A 12,347-nucleotide genomic window follows, 5' to 3' on the forward strand; every position below is an offset into this window, starting at 1 on the left:
AGGATGGTGTTTTTGGGAAATGCTGTGAGTTGAGAGCAGACTGAAGGAATGAAAAAGCACTGGTGAAGATGTGAGATAAGTTTTCCGCTGGGACTTTCAGGAATGTGATATGTAAACAATTGGGTGCAATTATATTCATATGTTTTTTTTAATGGTTTAAAATTCTGTATCTAGTATGTAGCGCGCAAAATTTAATAAAAACAGAGCAAATTGGACGCCGCTTAAAGTGGTAAAATTTAATAGAAGTGAACCATAGAATTTTGCAAGAGAAGATAAGAAACTTGATTACAGTGAATCAATTATATATGGGGACTAAACATAAAATACTATAAAGAATCAGATTACATACAGGTTTCTTGCTTGTATCTCTAATCAATTTTTACGACTACCAAGAATTGTTAACTCTAATTTCTCCACAGAAAAAAAGAGAGTTAGATTAGACATAAATAGAGCACTACAAAGGCCAAATATGGGCTACTATGACTGTTATATCATCATACTTTCCACCTCTCTGCTCAAATCCAGCTTTGGAACATTCCCTAGCAAAAGGCGTGTAAAGCTCTGTGTTCTTAGAATTCTCCAGTGCATATTGCGCTATCCTCCACGCCAATGTATGAGGTGCATCCGATTCCCACGAGTCCACTCCATTGTTTACAACAAGTTCTAACTCAAAATCATGAACATTATCGAACAATCCATCTGTTCCCATCACGATTATATCTCCTGGTTTCACCGGAAAACTAATCTTCTCTGCAACACTTGGATCATTAGAATTTTTACTATTCCCCAACTGAAAAGGACAGTTAAACCTCGACTGCTGAATTTCTGATTTGTACACAATTACCCCATCTCTGATCACCACGAACCCGCTATCTCCAACGTTAACAGCATGCAAAGTGTCATTAGCGAGTGACAACATACAAGCAGTAGAAGAACCCATAGCCTTTGTATTCAAGAAAGCTTCATTAAGTACTTTCATTAAATCAATATCAGCAGTACTACTTTTATCTTGTTGTTTCTGTTTTTGAATAGATGATTCAGCGTTTTCCATTAATTCCCTCGAGTATTTTCCTGAATCAATACCCTTTTTAGCCCAACCACCAACACCATCAGCAACACCTATAATCTGCTCCTCTGCACAAATAAAGTGTGCGTCTTCTCCTAGTGGCTTTTCTTCGTTAGTCTTTGGTATGTAAAACGAACCCACAACCATACTCGTACTTCCACTACAGTTGGTCGTGTCTTGTTCTTGGGAACAAAAGTTAAATATCGGAACAATGTTGGGAATGGGATCATCAGTAATAACGTCGAACGATGTTGTCAAATCCTGCGGGCAGAGCAAGAATTGGATAAAGTCAAGCTCTGATTTTTCAATGAGTCGCTGCTTCTGAGTAAGGATTTCTGTATCATCTGCAGACTCAGATTCATCAATGTGTCGCTTCTTGTTATGTACTATTTCTGTAGCCATTTAAGGGAGGGAGAGTATAGAAAATCACAAGGCGAAGGAAGATACTCCGTACTATATATAAGCCTTAAATCCCAATTCATGTAGGAAACGGAGTGTGTTACTTTGACTTCAAGCCGTGTCTAGCATCCCCTCCTTTTTTTTCCGATTTGTATCAAAATTTGGAAACCTATTTCATTTTAGTTCAACCCAAAAAAAAAAATGTTTAAAATATATTCATAATTTATAATGTATTTAAAAATTAGCCAATTTATCCAAATTTCAGGACTAAGTATTCTGAATTTTTGAGCTACTAATTTGGAAGTCAGGACTTAGTGTCCTAAATTTTTGAGCTGCTAATTTGAAATTTAGGACTAAATGTCCTGAATTTTTGAACTACTAATTTAAAATTCAGGATACAAGATTCGAATTTCTTGATAAAATTTTCGAACTTTAGGACACGATGTCCTGAAGTTTGAACTTTAAGGTTTACACTTTAGGACGTTGTGTCCTGAAGTATGAGCGAATTGACTAATCTTTAAATACATTGTAAATTGTGGATATAATTTAAATAACATACTTAGAAGTGGCCACCTGATGTCATTTCCACCATAAGATATGCTCCTTCCAATAAATGTTAGAAGCATGTGTCATATTGAATCTTCTTGATGGCATCTTCTTAAACAGGTTTTGCCTTTAGTCTTACCTTCCTCTGGTAATGGAAACATGAATATAATAGGTTGTAGCTTGGTTTTGGTTTATTAACAACATAGAGCATACCAAAGTATTTATTAGTTTTAGCCCATTTTCGGTATCTAGGCTCATAGTCAAACCCATAAGTGAGTTCAACCAATTTGATTGGACTTTTTTATCAACAACAACGACCCAGTAAAATTTTACTAGTGGGGTATGAGAAGGATAGTGTGTACGCAAACCTTACCCCTACCCCAAGGGAGTAGAGAGGTTGTTTCCGAAAGACCCTCGGCTCAAGAAGACGAAAAAAGACAATATCAGTACCACCAACAGATACCATAGGAAAAATAACAACATCATGAAAATCAGAAAATAGATGCAAAGCAAAAACGATAGCCAATAAATAGACCCGACACTATGAAAAACGAAAGAGTAGTAAGACACAACATTGCCACTAGCTGTCTCAAACAAAAATCCTATCAGACTAGCCTCACAAAAGTACGAAGTAAGGAAAGACTCAACTACCTCATAACCTACAACCCTAATACTCGACCTCCACAACTTCCTATCAAGGGCCATGTTCTCGGAAATTTGAAGCCTCGCCATGTCCTGCCTGATCACCTCTCCACAATACTTCTTAGGCCACCATCTACCTCTTCCCGTGCCCTCCAAAACCTGCCGCTCACACCTCCTTAGCGAAGCATCTGGGCTTCTCCTATGAAATGAGCATCTAGCCCATTTTAGTATCTAGGCTCATAGTCAAACCCATAAGTGAGTTCAACCAATTTGATTGGGCTTTTTTATCCTCCCGCCCAAATCCCTTCCCCCGGACTCGAGGTCCCCGGTCAGCTGACTTATCAACTGCCATCAAATAGAAAGGGAGAAAAACATGGGACTTTCTTCAATTAACATAAAAAAGTTTGGTGAAACCAATATGCATTAGCTAATTCTTTTGAAAATTAAGTTAAGATTAGAATAATGTTAAAGGTGAAAAAACAATGTTAGGGACTTCGGATTAAGCATAGAGACTTAATCCCTAGAGTTTCTCTTTTTAATCCCATGGATTTTTCTGTCAACAACTTCATCCCCTCATTAGCGTTTATCAGCTTTAGGTTGCTTTATTTAAATTATTTTTGAATGTTTATATCAGTTTGTTGCACCTTTTTTACTGAAACATGTGGTTATTACTGTTGAAAAAGGAGGAATTTACATATAATACAATATTCTTAACACCTTGTTTAGATGGTTGTTACCCATCGTTTTATAATGTATTGTATTGTATTGTATCGTTTTATAAATACAATGTTTGGATAGATTGTATTGTTTGCAGTTGTTAAATAACATTTTGATGTTTGGTTTGATTGTATCGTACTGTAACTGATAAGTTTACTAAAATACTCTCAATTATTTAAATATTAAATTTATCAATAATTACGCATAAGAATAATTTAATAAAATCTCTTTTGCTAATTTATCACCAAATATGTCTTATAAATAGATCAAACAATTAAATTCATGCAAATTCTAATAAAATTAGCAATTTTACGTTGGAGTTGGAAACAACAGAAGTTCTGAAAAAAAAAGGGACGAAGACAAAGTAGGTTATACGTGGAAGATTTGGATTTAAGATTTAAAAAAAAAAAAGTAAACGATAAAATAGAATTATGGAGTAATAAGTTAGGGCATAATTGGAAAGAAAAATAGAAAACAATCCCAACACATCAAATCGGTTATTTCAAAAAATGAGACTTTTATTGTTCTGGAACAATGGATTTAACAATACAATACATCCAATTTTAATGAAATAATCAAAACAAACATTATTTTGGGATAGCAATACAATACGATACAATGAGTAACAATCATCCAAACAAGCTGTAAAACTAATTTAAATAATTACAATTGCTTTCAGAAAATAACATAAGATACAATTTAATACAACTTTTTAACTTTTTAATTAAATCATATACAACTTTTCATATCCCTTAAATATCTTCATTAAGGCCATTTAAATAGGAAACTCAAATCATTTTGAGTATTCAACCTATTTCAAACTTATCAATACTCTCTCTCTCTCTCTCCAATATACGCTATTTTGCCATACTTACGTGGAGAAATCATTTTTATCATTATCTTTCACAAGATCATAGGCATAGCATTGTTTTTTGTTTCCACTAAACCTTTTTCTTTGCCAAAATTGCCTAATTAGGAACTTATTTTTTAGTCTCCACTAATCTATTATTTCTAATCTCCCTTTATCATCCCAACACTTCTCCATACTTTGATTCCAATAAATTTTAGTTTTTTTTTTAATTTGGGTTGATAACTCCATCTGATACAAAAATGGATAGAAAATCCATTCCTATTGCTGCGAGAAAACCCAACGTGCAAAATAGTGGAATATACACTATATATTTTTTGTTTGTTTGTTGTAATTGACACAAAATATACATTATTTTGTATATATTATACTGTGTATAATATATTCATTAATGTTTTTCTTTCTTTCTAGTTTTATGCATTGTGTCTTATATGCGTATACAGTATATTATAAAGGTCGATTATAGTAAAAGTGTTCTATGCTGGATTTTTGTAAAGTGTTAATCAATGTCTTTATACTGTACAATTATATTATTTATAATATATGATATATATTTATTATATATTTATATGATATATATATTTATTATATATTCGTATATTATATTATATAAAGTATATAATATATTATTGTATATTTATATAATTATATAATATATAGTTCATATAGGTAAATTGTACAAGTACGAATGTGTATTCTGACCATATGATAACTAATGTATACAGTAGCAGTATACAATATATTACACATATTTAAAGTTTACTTTTTCATAATAATTATAGTGTTATGAAGTATATAAGATATGAAATGCATTGCATAAAAAAGTTTGATGCCAATCTAGGTTTAGAAGATGCGTATGTTTTTTGTGTAAAATAATATAATTACTTGATGAAGACCTACTGGAATGGGAAGATCTTGAATTAGCTAAAACGATAACTAATTATATATATAAAGTATACTATATCAAACATATACCATTAACATACCATTATTAAAAAGGCTATAACAAATATAAGTTTTAGATAATATTTTTCAAAGGATTGTTATTGGTTGTCATTATAATATCTACTTTAATTTCACCTAAAAAAGGTAGAATGGAGATGATATTTCTTAATGAATTTTTTATTGAGTAAAATATTCTTCATATTATTGAAACAAATGCCTATGCTTTTTAGATCCGATGGTGAGATATTTTCTTAGCTTCATTTCTGTCTTGTAAGGAAGTTATTACGGTATCTAAGAAGATGTAATTAATTGGTAAGCTTAAATTTAGAGATTCAATTTTAATTTTATGTCAACTCCTTGATTTTCGCATGTAGAGAGGAGTAAGTTCCTTTTTCGTATTTGTTGTACTAAATGTAATGATGAAATTGGTTGTAGTTAATGTTAATTGATCTATTAAGGCTTGTAGTTATGAAAATGAGGAATTTTCAGAAATCACTATTGTTTAGTGGCTATTAACTTCCTATAGTTATCATATACATAATTACTTCCTATAGCTACTATTAAGTTGTTACGATAGTGTATTCACGCTGCTGTATTCATGAATACATCAGCAAAACGCGCCTAAAATCAAGGCAATCCAGCTGTACGCGTATGTATTCACATGTATTCGCTCTACTATATTCATGAATACAACAACAAAAATGGCTTAAAATCAGGGTAGTCCAGCTATACGCGCATGTATTCATATGTATTCGCGTCATGTATTCATGAATACAGGAACGACAATCACCATAAAAATAGGTATGTCCAGCTATTTAATAACTGAAATAATATCAATTACCGTGATACACTCCTAATATAACTCAACAAAATCAATTCTAACATGCCTCGTTATCAACCCAATTAATTAGAATAATTTTTCAGTTGTATATAACTTTTGTATTTAGTATTTTTTTTTTACTATTGCATTCATTAGATTCAATGTTTGTATTTACTGTATTCGCTATTTTATATACATTGTATTCAAATGTATTTGTATTAATAGTATTTTAGTTATTCCTAATACATGTTATTATTGTTGTATTCAGTATATTTCATTAGTTGTATTCACTGTATTTCTATTTATATTCAGTATATTTTACTGTATTTCACTGTATTTTAAAATTAAATGTATTCAATATTTATATTTTGTTCTATTTTAATATTTGTATTCAGTTTATTTCAATGTTTATATCATGTATTCATGCATGAATACAAATGTATTAAGCTATATTGAAAAAATACAAACCTTCGAAATACATAAATACAAGCAAAAAAAATATTTATGCAAAAATAAAATGTATTTGAGTGAATTTATATAGAATATAATGTATTTGTATCATTGTATGTGACTAAATAGCAAATAAGAGAAGAAAGTTCGTCGGAGATGGCGTTTTCCGGCCAAGCAAAATATTGTATATATTATATTAAAACTAAAAATAGTGACAAACAAAAAACCCGGCCCTCGAATCTTTTCCGGTGTAAAAAATATTCCAGTATCCGTGTAGAGGAATTCATTGCAATATCCGGCGTAGAAGAAAGCCGCAGTGGACCTCTGGTTTCAAAGTTGTTGAATTAGACATTGAAGAGTAAATTTGAAGTTTTCTGCTGAAAACCTAACAACGGTGAAGATTTTTAAAAAAAAAGTGAAGAGAAAAAGAAGAAGCTTGAACCGACCAAAAATCCCAAAACCCAAAAAACTTTAACACTTACCACGAATTTTTGGAGCAAAAACGTTGAAAGTGAGAGAGAGAATCGTACTTCAAAAATCGCGAATACAATCTTGCTGTGAGAGAGAGATCGTGGAGAGAAACAAAAAATATTTTGCTGTGATTTTGGGAGTGAATAACTGAAAGAATGAGAGAGAGAAATAGTATATAGCGTATTTAATGCCTTAATGGTAGTGTATACCATAAATACCTATTTTGCTATAAAAATAAAAGATAGATATAAAAAATAATATTTTAAACGGATTTTGATTTATAATAAATAGGGTGTAAACCTTTGTTGTAAGAGGTAAAATTTCCTATCAAAATTCCCCTTGAAAAAGACCACTATAATAATTGGGCTGGAACACACTGTTGCACAAAATAATGAAAGCCCAAACCGCAGCCCAATAAGAAAGGTTGGGCTGGGACATCTTACTCCTAAAGTAACAGGTCATCTTTATACGTCTGATTTAATTACCTCAAAATTTTAATAACTCATGTTTTTCTCCATTAACCCGGATTGTCCCTCCGGCCCAAACATATTACATTTAATAGCGCGAAATATCTATTTTGTATAGTGACAGTTTATTTTGTATATTTTTTGTGTAGTGACAGTCTATTTTGTATATATTTTATATAATGACAATCTATTTAGTATATTTCTTGTATAGTGTCAGTCTATTGTATATAAATTGTACAGTGATATCTATTTTGTATATGTTTTTGTATGGTGACAGTCTTTTTTGTATATATTTTGTATAGTGACATCTATTTTGTATATTTTTTGTATAGTGGCAGTCTATTTATATATTATTTTGTATAGCAACAATCTTTTTTGTATATTGAATGACTACATATTTGTAAAATCAGTCATTACATAATTGATGTGATACATCTTATTGTGATTTTTAATTATTTATTGTCTGTTTGTATATTTAGAAATTGTAACAAATGGAGTATACTCCACAGATCCTATGTTTGAACTTACGTAGTATTATATAAATAAAATTTTTAGTTTCTCAAAAAAAAAAAAAAAAGGAGTATACTCCACAATTCTTAAAAGGAAAGATGCAAAAAAGCAAAAACAGAAAATTAAATTTTTTTTTTTTTTTGCCAACTAAAATTTTTCATTATCAATGGAGTAATGTACAGTAAAACATCCCGCCATGTATATCGATTTTTCTTTCTTTCCGTGTAATCATATCTTGACTAAAAATAAAATCTATTAATTGCATGTAATATCAATCTTACTACATGAACTATCAAATTGAGAAAGTAAAACTGATATTTATGATGGGTTATGATAATTGTTTGGATGGTGGAGCTGGGTGTAGCAAAAAGAAAGAATAAATAAAAAAGATAAGGTGGGTTAGCGAATGTTTTGTTGTAGCTAATGCAATAAGTTTTTGGCTATAACTTGCCATCAAATATAATGGTCTAGTACTTCAACTTTTTGTGAAGCAGTAAAATTTATCGATGATGGGCTATATAATGGCTTATGTTTTCCACTTAAATAAAATAAAAGGATTAGAAACGGTAATTCTCGTGCTTGATACGAGAAGTAATATTTCATAGTGTCTTATCTTTGGCTTCGAACAAATATTTTTTCTCTATAACATAAATTAAGAAACACATACCTCTCAATCTTATTCTACTTAGAAAATATATTTATATGGTAAACAGTAATATTTAACATGCAGAGAGAGAAGATTTATCGATTATTCAAACAAACAAAAAAACTTCTTTTTTTTCCCCTTCGCGCAGGGGCATCATATTTTAATCACAGCTTTGGGTGCGGCATACTATATGTAAACAGCTCTATTACCAATAGCAACTAAGATATCAAAATAAATACATACATAAATAAATAAATGCACTTTTGTCGTAGAGTTAACAATTTAAAATGATCTTAACAACATATTCTGGTTAATCAAAGGTTTAATAATAGCTCATCAACAAATGATTGTTGGAACAATCATGCCAAAACCTAGGCAGTTCAATCATATCGATTCTTCTCAATCAAAACAATATTAATAAACATCAATATTAGTTGCAATATTTAAACTTAATGTACTTAATTGTTTTTAGGTGTGTATTTGTTTCTTTAATAAGTAAACCTCCTTTGTTCTGCTTTAGTTTTTTTCACGGGATATTATTAGATTATTTTCTCCTTAGTATTGTATAAATATAAATACTAGCTAAGCTTTTAATATTTTAAATTAATTTTATAAAGTATCATATTAACATCTGAAATTTGAATGGTTAAATAATTATAAACAATTTAAAATTTTAAAAGGTGTAAAAATAACATAAGTAATGAACTGGTGCAAAACCTCTTTGGTGGCGTGAATATTTTTGTTAATTAAATTTAAACCAATCGAAACCGGAATTATTTATCTAATATGTTGATATTGTTATAAAAAAAATTAAATTATGGTGGATGTCTACTTTTCCTCCATGATCAAATTATGGTGGATGTCTACTCTTCCTTCATGATCTTCATTTCAAATGCGTAATGACATATTCAATGACATATTTTTCTTCACTTTTTATGCATATATAAAGGCCTTGTAATAGATAGAAAAATACACACAATTGAAGAATAAAATCACTTCCCTTTCTCTATCTCTATTTCTTGTTCATATTTTACTAAATTACTTTTATTTTATAACACATTATCAACACGAATTAACTTTTACTCAAGTTCGATCCGGCACACACTTGCTACCACCACTATATTTTCTAGTATGTTTCTTTTAAAGTTGTCATAGCATTGTTATTACGTCTCGAGAATTTTTTTTTTCCAAGGTTAATTGCTAATCTGCACATATACTAGTTAATTTAGATGTTACCATTCTTTAAACATTTTCAACCAATCAATTCTATGCTTATGTAAGCTCCATTACATGGACTTAATTATTCTCGTAACCACATAAAAGTGATGCATCCATATAATTTGTGGTTTAAGACACTATGCAGTTATTTATGTGAGTATACTCCCAACAAGTATTAACATAATTATACATTGGCATTTTATTCAAAATTTAAAAATATATACAGATATCATATTTAGATTGTAAGATCATTATAAAATTGTTATTAAGATATTATAAGAAAATATAGAATACGTATATTAAATCATTCTGTAACAAGACTTTGCTAGCTTTACCTCTCTTTCTGTTTATTTTTCGTTGAATTCAATTAAGAATTTACCACAGAAATTTTTGGTTAATTTTATTGATTCAAAAATTCGTTGAATTTTGTTTATATAAATATGAATACCATATTACATGACTTATTATTATTATTATTATTATTATTATTATTATTCTTGTTTCATAATTACCCAAATTGCTTCTAATATATCTTTTTTGTTAATGATAGTTTTCATTATTTCGATTTTATCAAAACTTGAATTTATGGCACTTGACATCTCCGAAAAGAATTATTTATCATGGGTGCTTGATACTGAGATTCACCTTGCTGCAAAAGCTCTTGAAAATACTATTATACAAGAAAATGAAATATTAGTCCAAGATAAAGCAAAGGCTATGATTATCCTTCGTCGTCGTCTTGATGAAGGGTTAAATATTAAATACTTAACAAAAAATATCCATTTGAATTATGGAGTAGTTTGAAGGAACGATATAACCATCTTAAGGCAACGATATTGCCAAGAGCTCGATATGAATGGATTCACTTACAGTTACAATATTTTAAAACTGTAAGTGAATATAATTCTGTTGTATTCAGGATAACTTCCCAACTTAAATTATGTGGAAAAATTATGAATGATGAAAATTTACTGGAAAAGACTCCTTCTACTTTCCATGCCTCAAATGTGGTATTGCAGCAACAATACCATGAAAAGGGTTTAAATAAATATTCTGAATTAATCTCATGCCTCCTGGTGGCTGAGCAACATAATACCCTTTTAATGAAAAATCATGAAGCATGTCCCACTGGATCTGCACCATTTTCCGAAGTGAATATGGTAGCAGCTACTCAAAAGTCTCAAAGAAGACAAAATCATTATCGTCGTCGTTGTCATGGCCATAGTCGTGGACATAGACATGGACATGGAAGGGGAAGAAATAATTATCATCATCATAGTGAAAATAAACAAGAGAACAATAAGGATCCTCAAAATAATCCTTTAAAAAACAGAGTTAATATTTGACCACACGTGTGGCATGAAAGGTCATTGGGCACGTGTTAGTCGTACACCTGACCATTTTGTCAAACTTTATCAAGCATTCAAAAAAATAAAAGATAACAATGTGGATGCACACTTGACTTTTTAAAATAATGAGGATAAAGCAGATCCCTCAAACAAATATGATGATGCTGAGGCAAATCTTGCATATAAAGATGATGGTTTTGGAGGCTTACAAATATTACTCATTTAGAAGCTGGAGACTTCTTTGAGGATATTGACTGATGAAGTGATTATCTTACTAGGCAATAAAACTTTAAGAAAAGTTATTATTTTTATATTATGTCTTTATGAAGTTTGTTCTTCTTAGTGTACTTTCCTAAAGCATCATATATGCTACTTTCTACATTCCTCGTATAATTTCTAATGTTTCTTTTATTTATAGTCTTTCGTATTTCTTATGATGTACTTTTTGTTTATTTATAAAGAATATGGAAATTCCCCAATCTTCAGTTATATCCAAGATCAATAAAGATGATATATGTCTTTTGGATAGTGCTACAACACATACTATTTTAAGAGATACGAGATATTTCTCTTACTTGGTGATGAAAGAAGCCAATGTTAATAAAATATCTGGCAGTACAAAATTAATTGAAGGCTTAGGAAGAGTAAATTTATTACTACCCGGAGGAACAAATTTGGCTATTAATGAAGCATTATATTATAGTAAGTCTCAAAGAAACTTACTAAGTTTCAAAGATATTCGCCAAAATGGACATCATATTGAGACTACAAATAATAAAAAGATTGAATATCTTTATATTACTACAATAAAGTCGGGTAAGAAATATATACTTGAAATGTTACCCGCTCTTTCCTCCGGCTTATATTACACAAGTATTAACAGGATGGAAACGCATGCCCTAGTAAATGAGAAGTTTACTAATCAAAATAATTTTATTATTTGGCATGACCGGTTTGGTCATCCTGGTTCTATTATGATGCATAAAATAATTGATAATTCACATGGACATTCAATGAAGAACCAAAATATTTTTCAATAGGAAAATTAATTATTATACCATCAACTATTAAAGTTATGATGGAATCTCCTACATTTCTGGAACGTATACATAGTGATATATGTGGACCCATTCACCCTACATGTGGACCATTTAGATATTATATAGTTTTGGTAGATGCATATACAACATAGTCACATGTGTGCTTATTATCAACTCGCAATATGCATTTGCG

General features: G+C 30.1%; 1 protein-coding gene across 1 annotated transcript; it reads right to left on the minus strand.

Moving 5' to 3' along the window:
* Positions 1–454: 454 nt before the first annotated feature.
* On the minus strand, positions 455–1,468 carry LOC104113856 (probable protein phosphatase 2C 55). The gene has a single exon (XM_009624168.3). It carries the CDS (start codon positions 1,466–1,468, stop codon positions 455–457), a length of 1,014 nt encoding a protein of 337 aa, XP_009622463.1.
* Positions 1,469–12,347: the final 10,879 nt, after the last annotated feature.

This window comes from Nicotiana tomentosiformis, chromosome 1 (genome assembly GCF_000390325.3).
Source record: "Nicotiana tomentosiformis chromosome 1, ASM39032v3, whole genome shotgun sequence".
Taxonomy (NCBI): domain Eukaryota; kingdom Viridiplantae; phylum Streptophyta; class Magnoliopsida; order Solanales; family Solanaceae; genus Nicotiana; species Nicotiana tomentosiformis.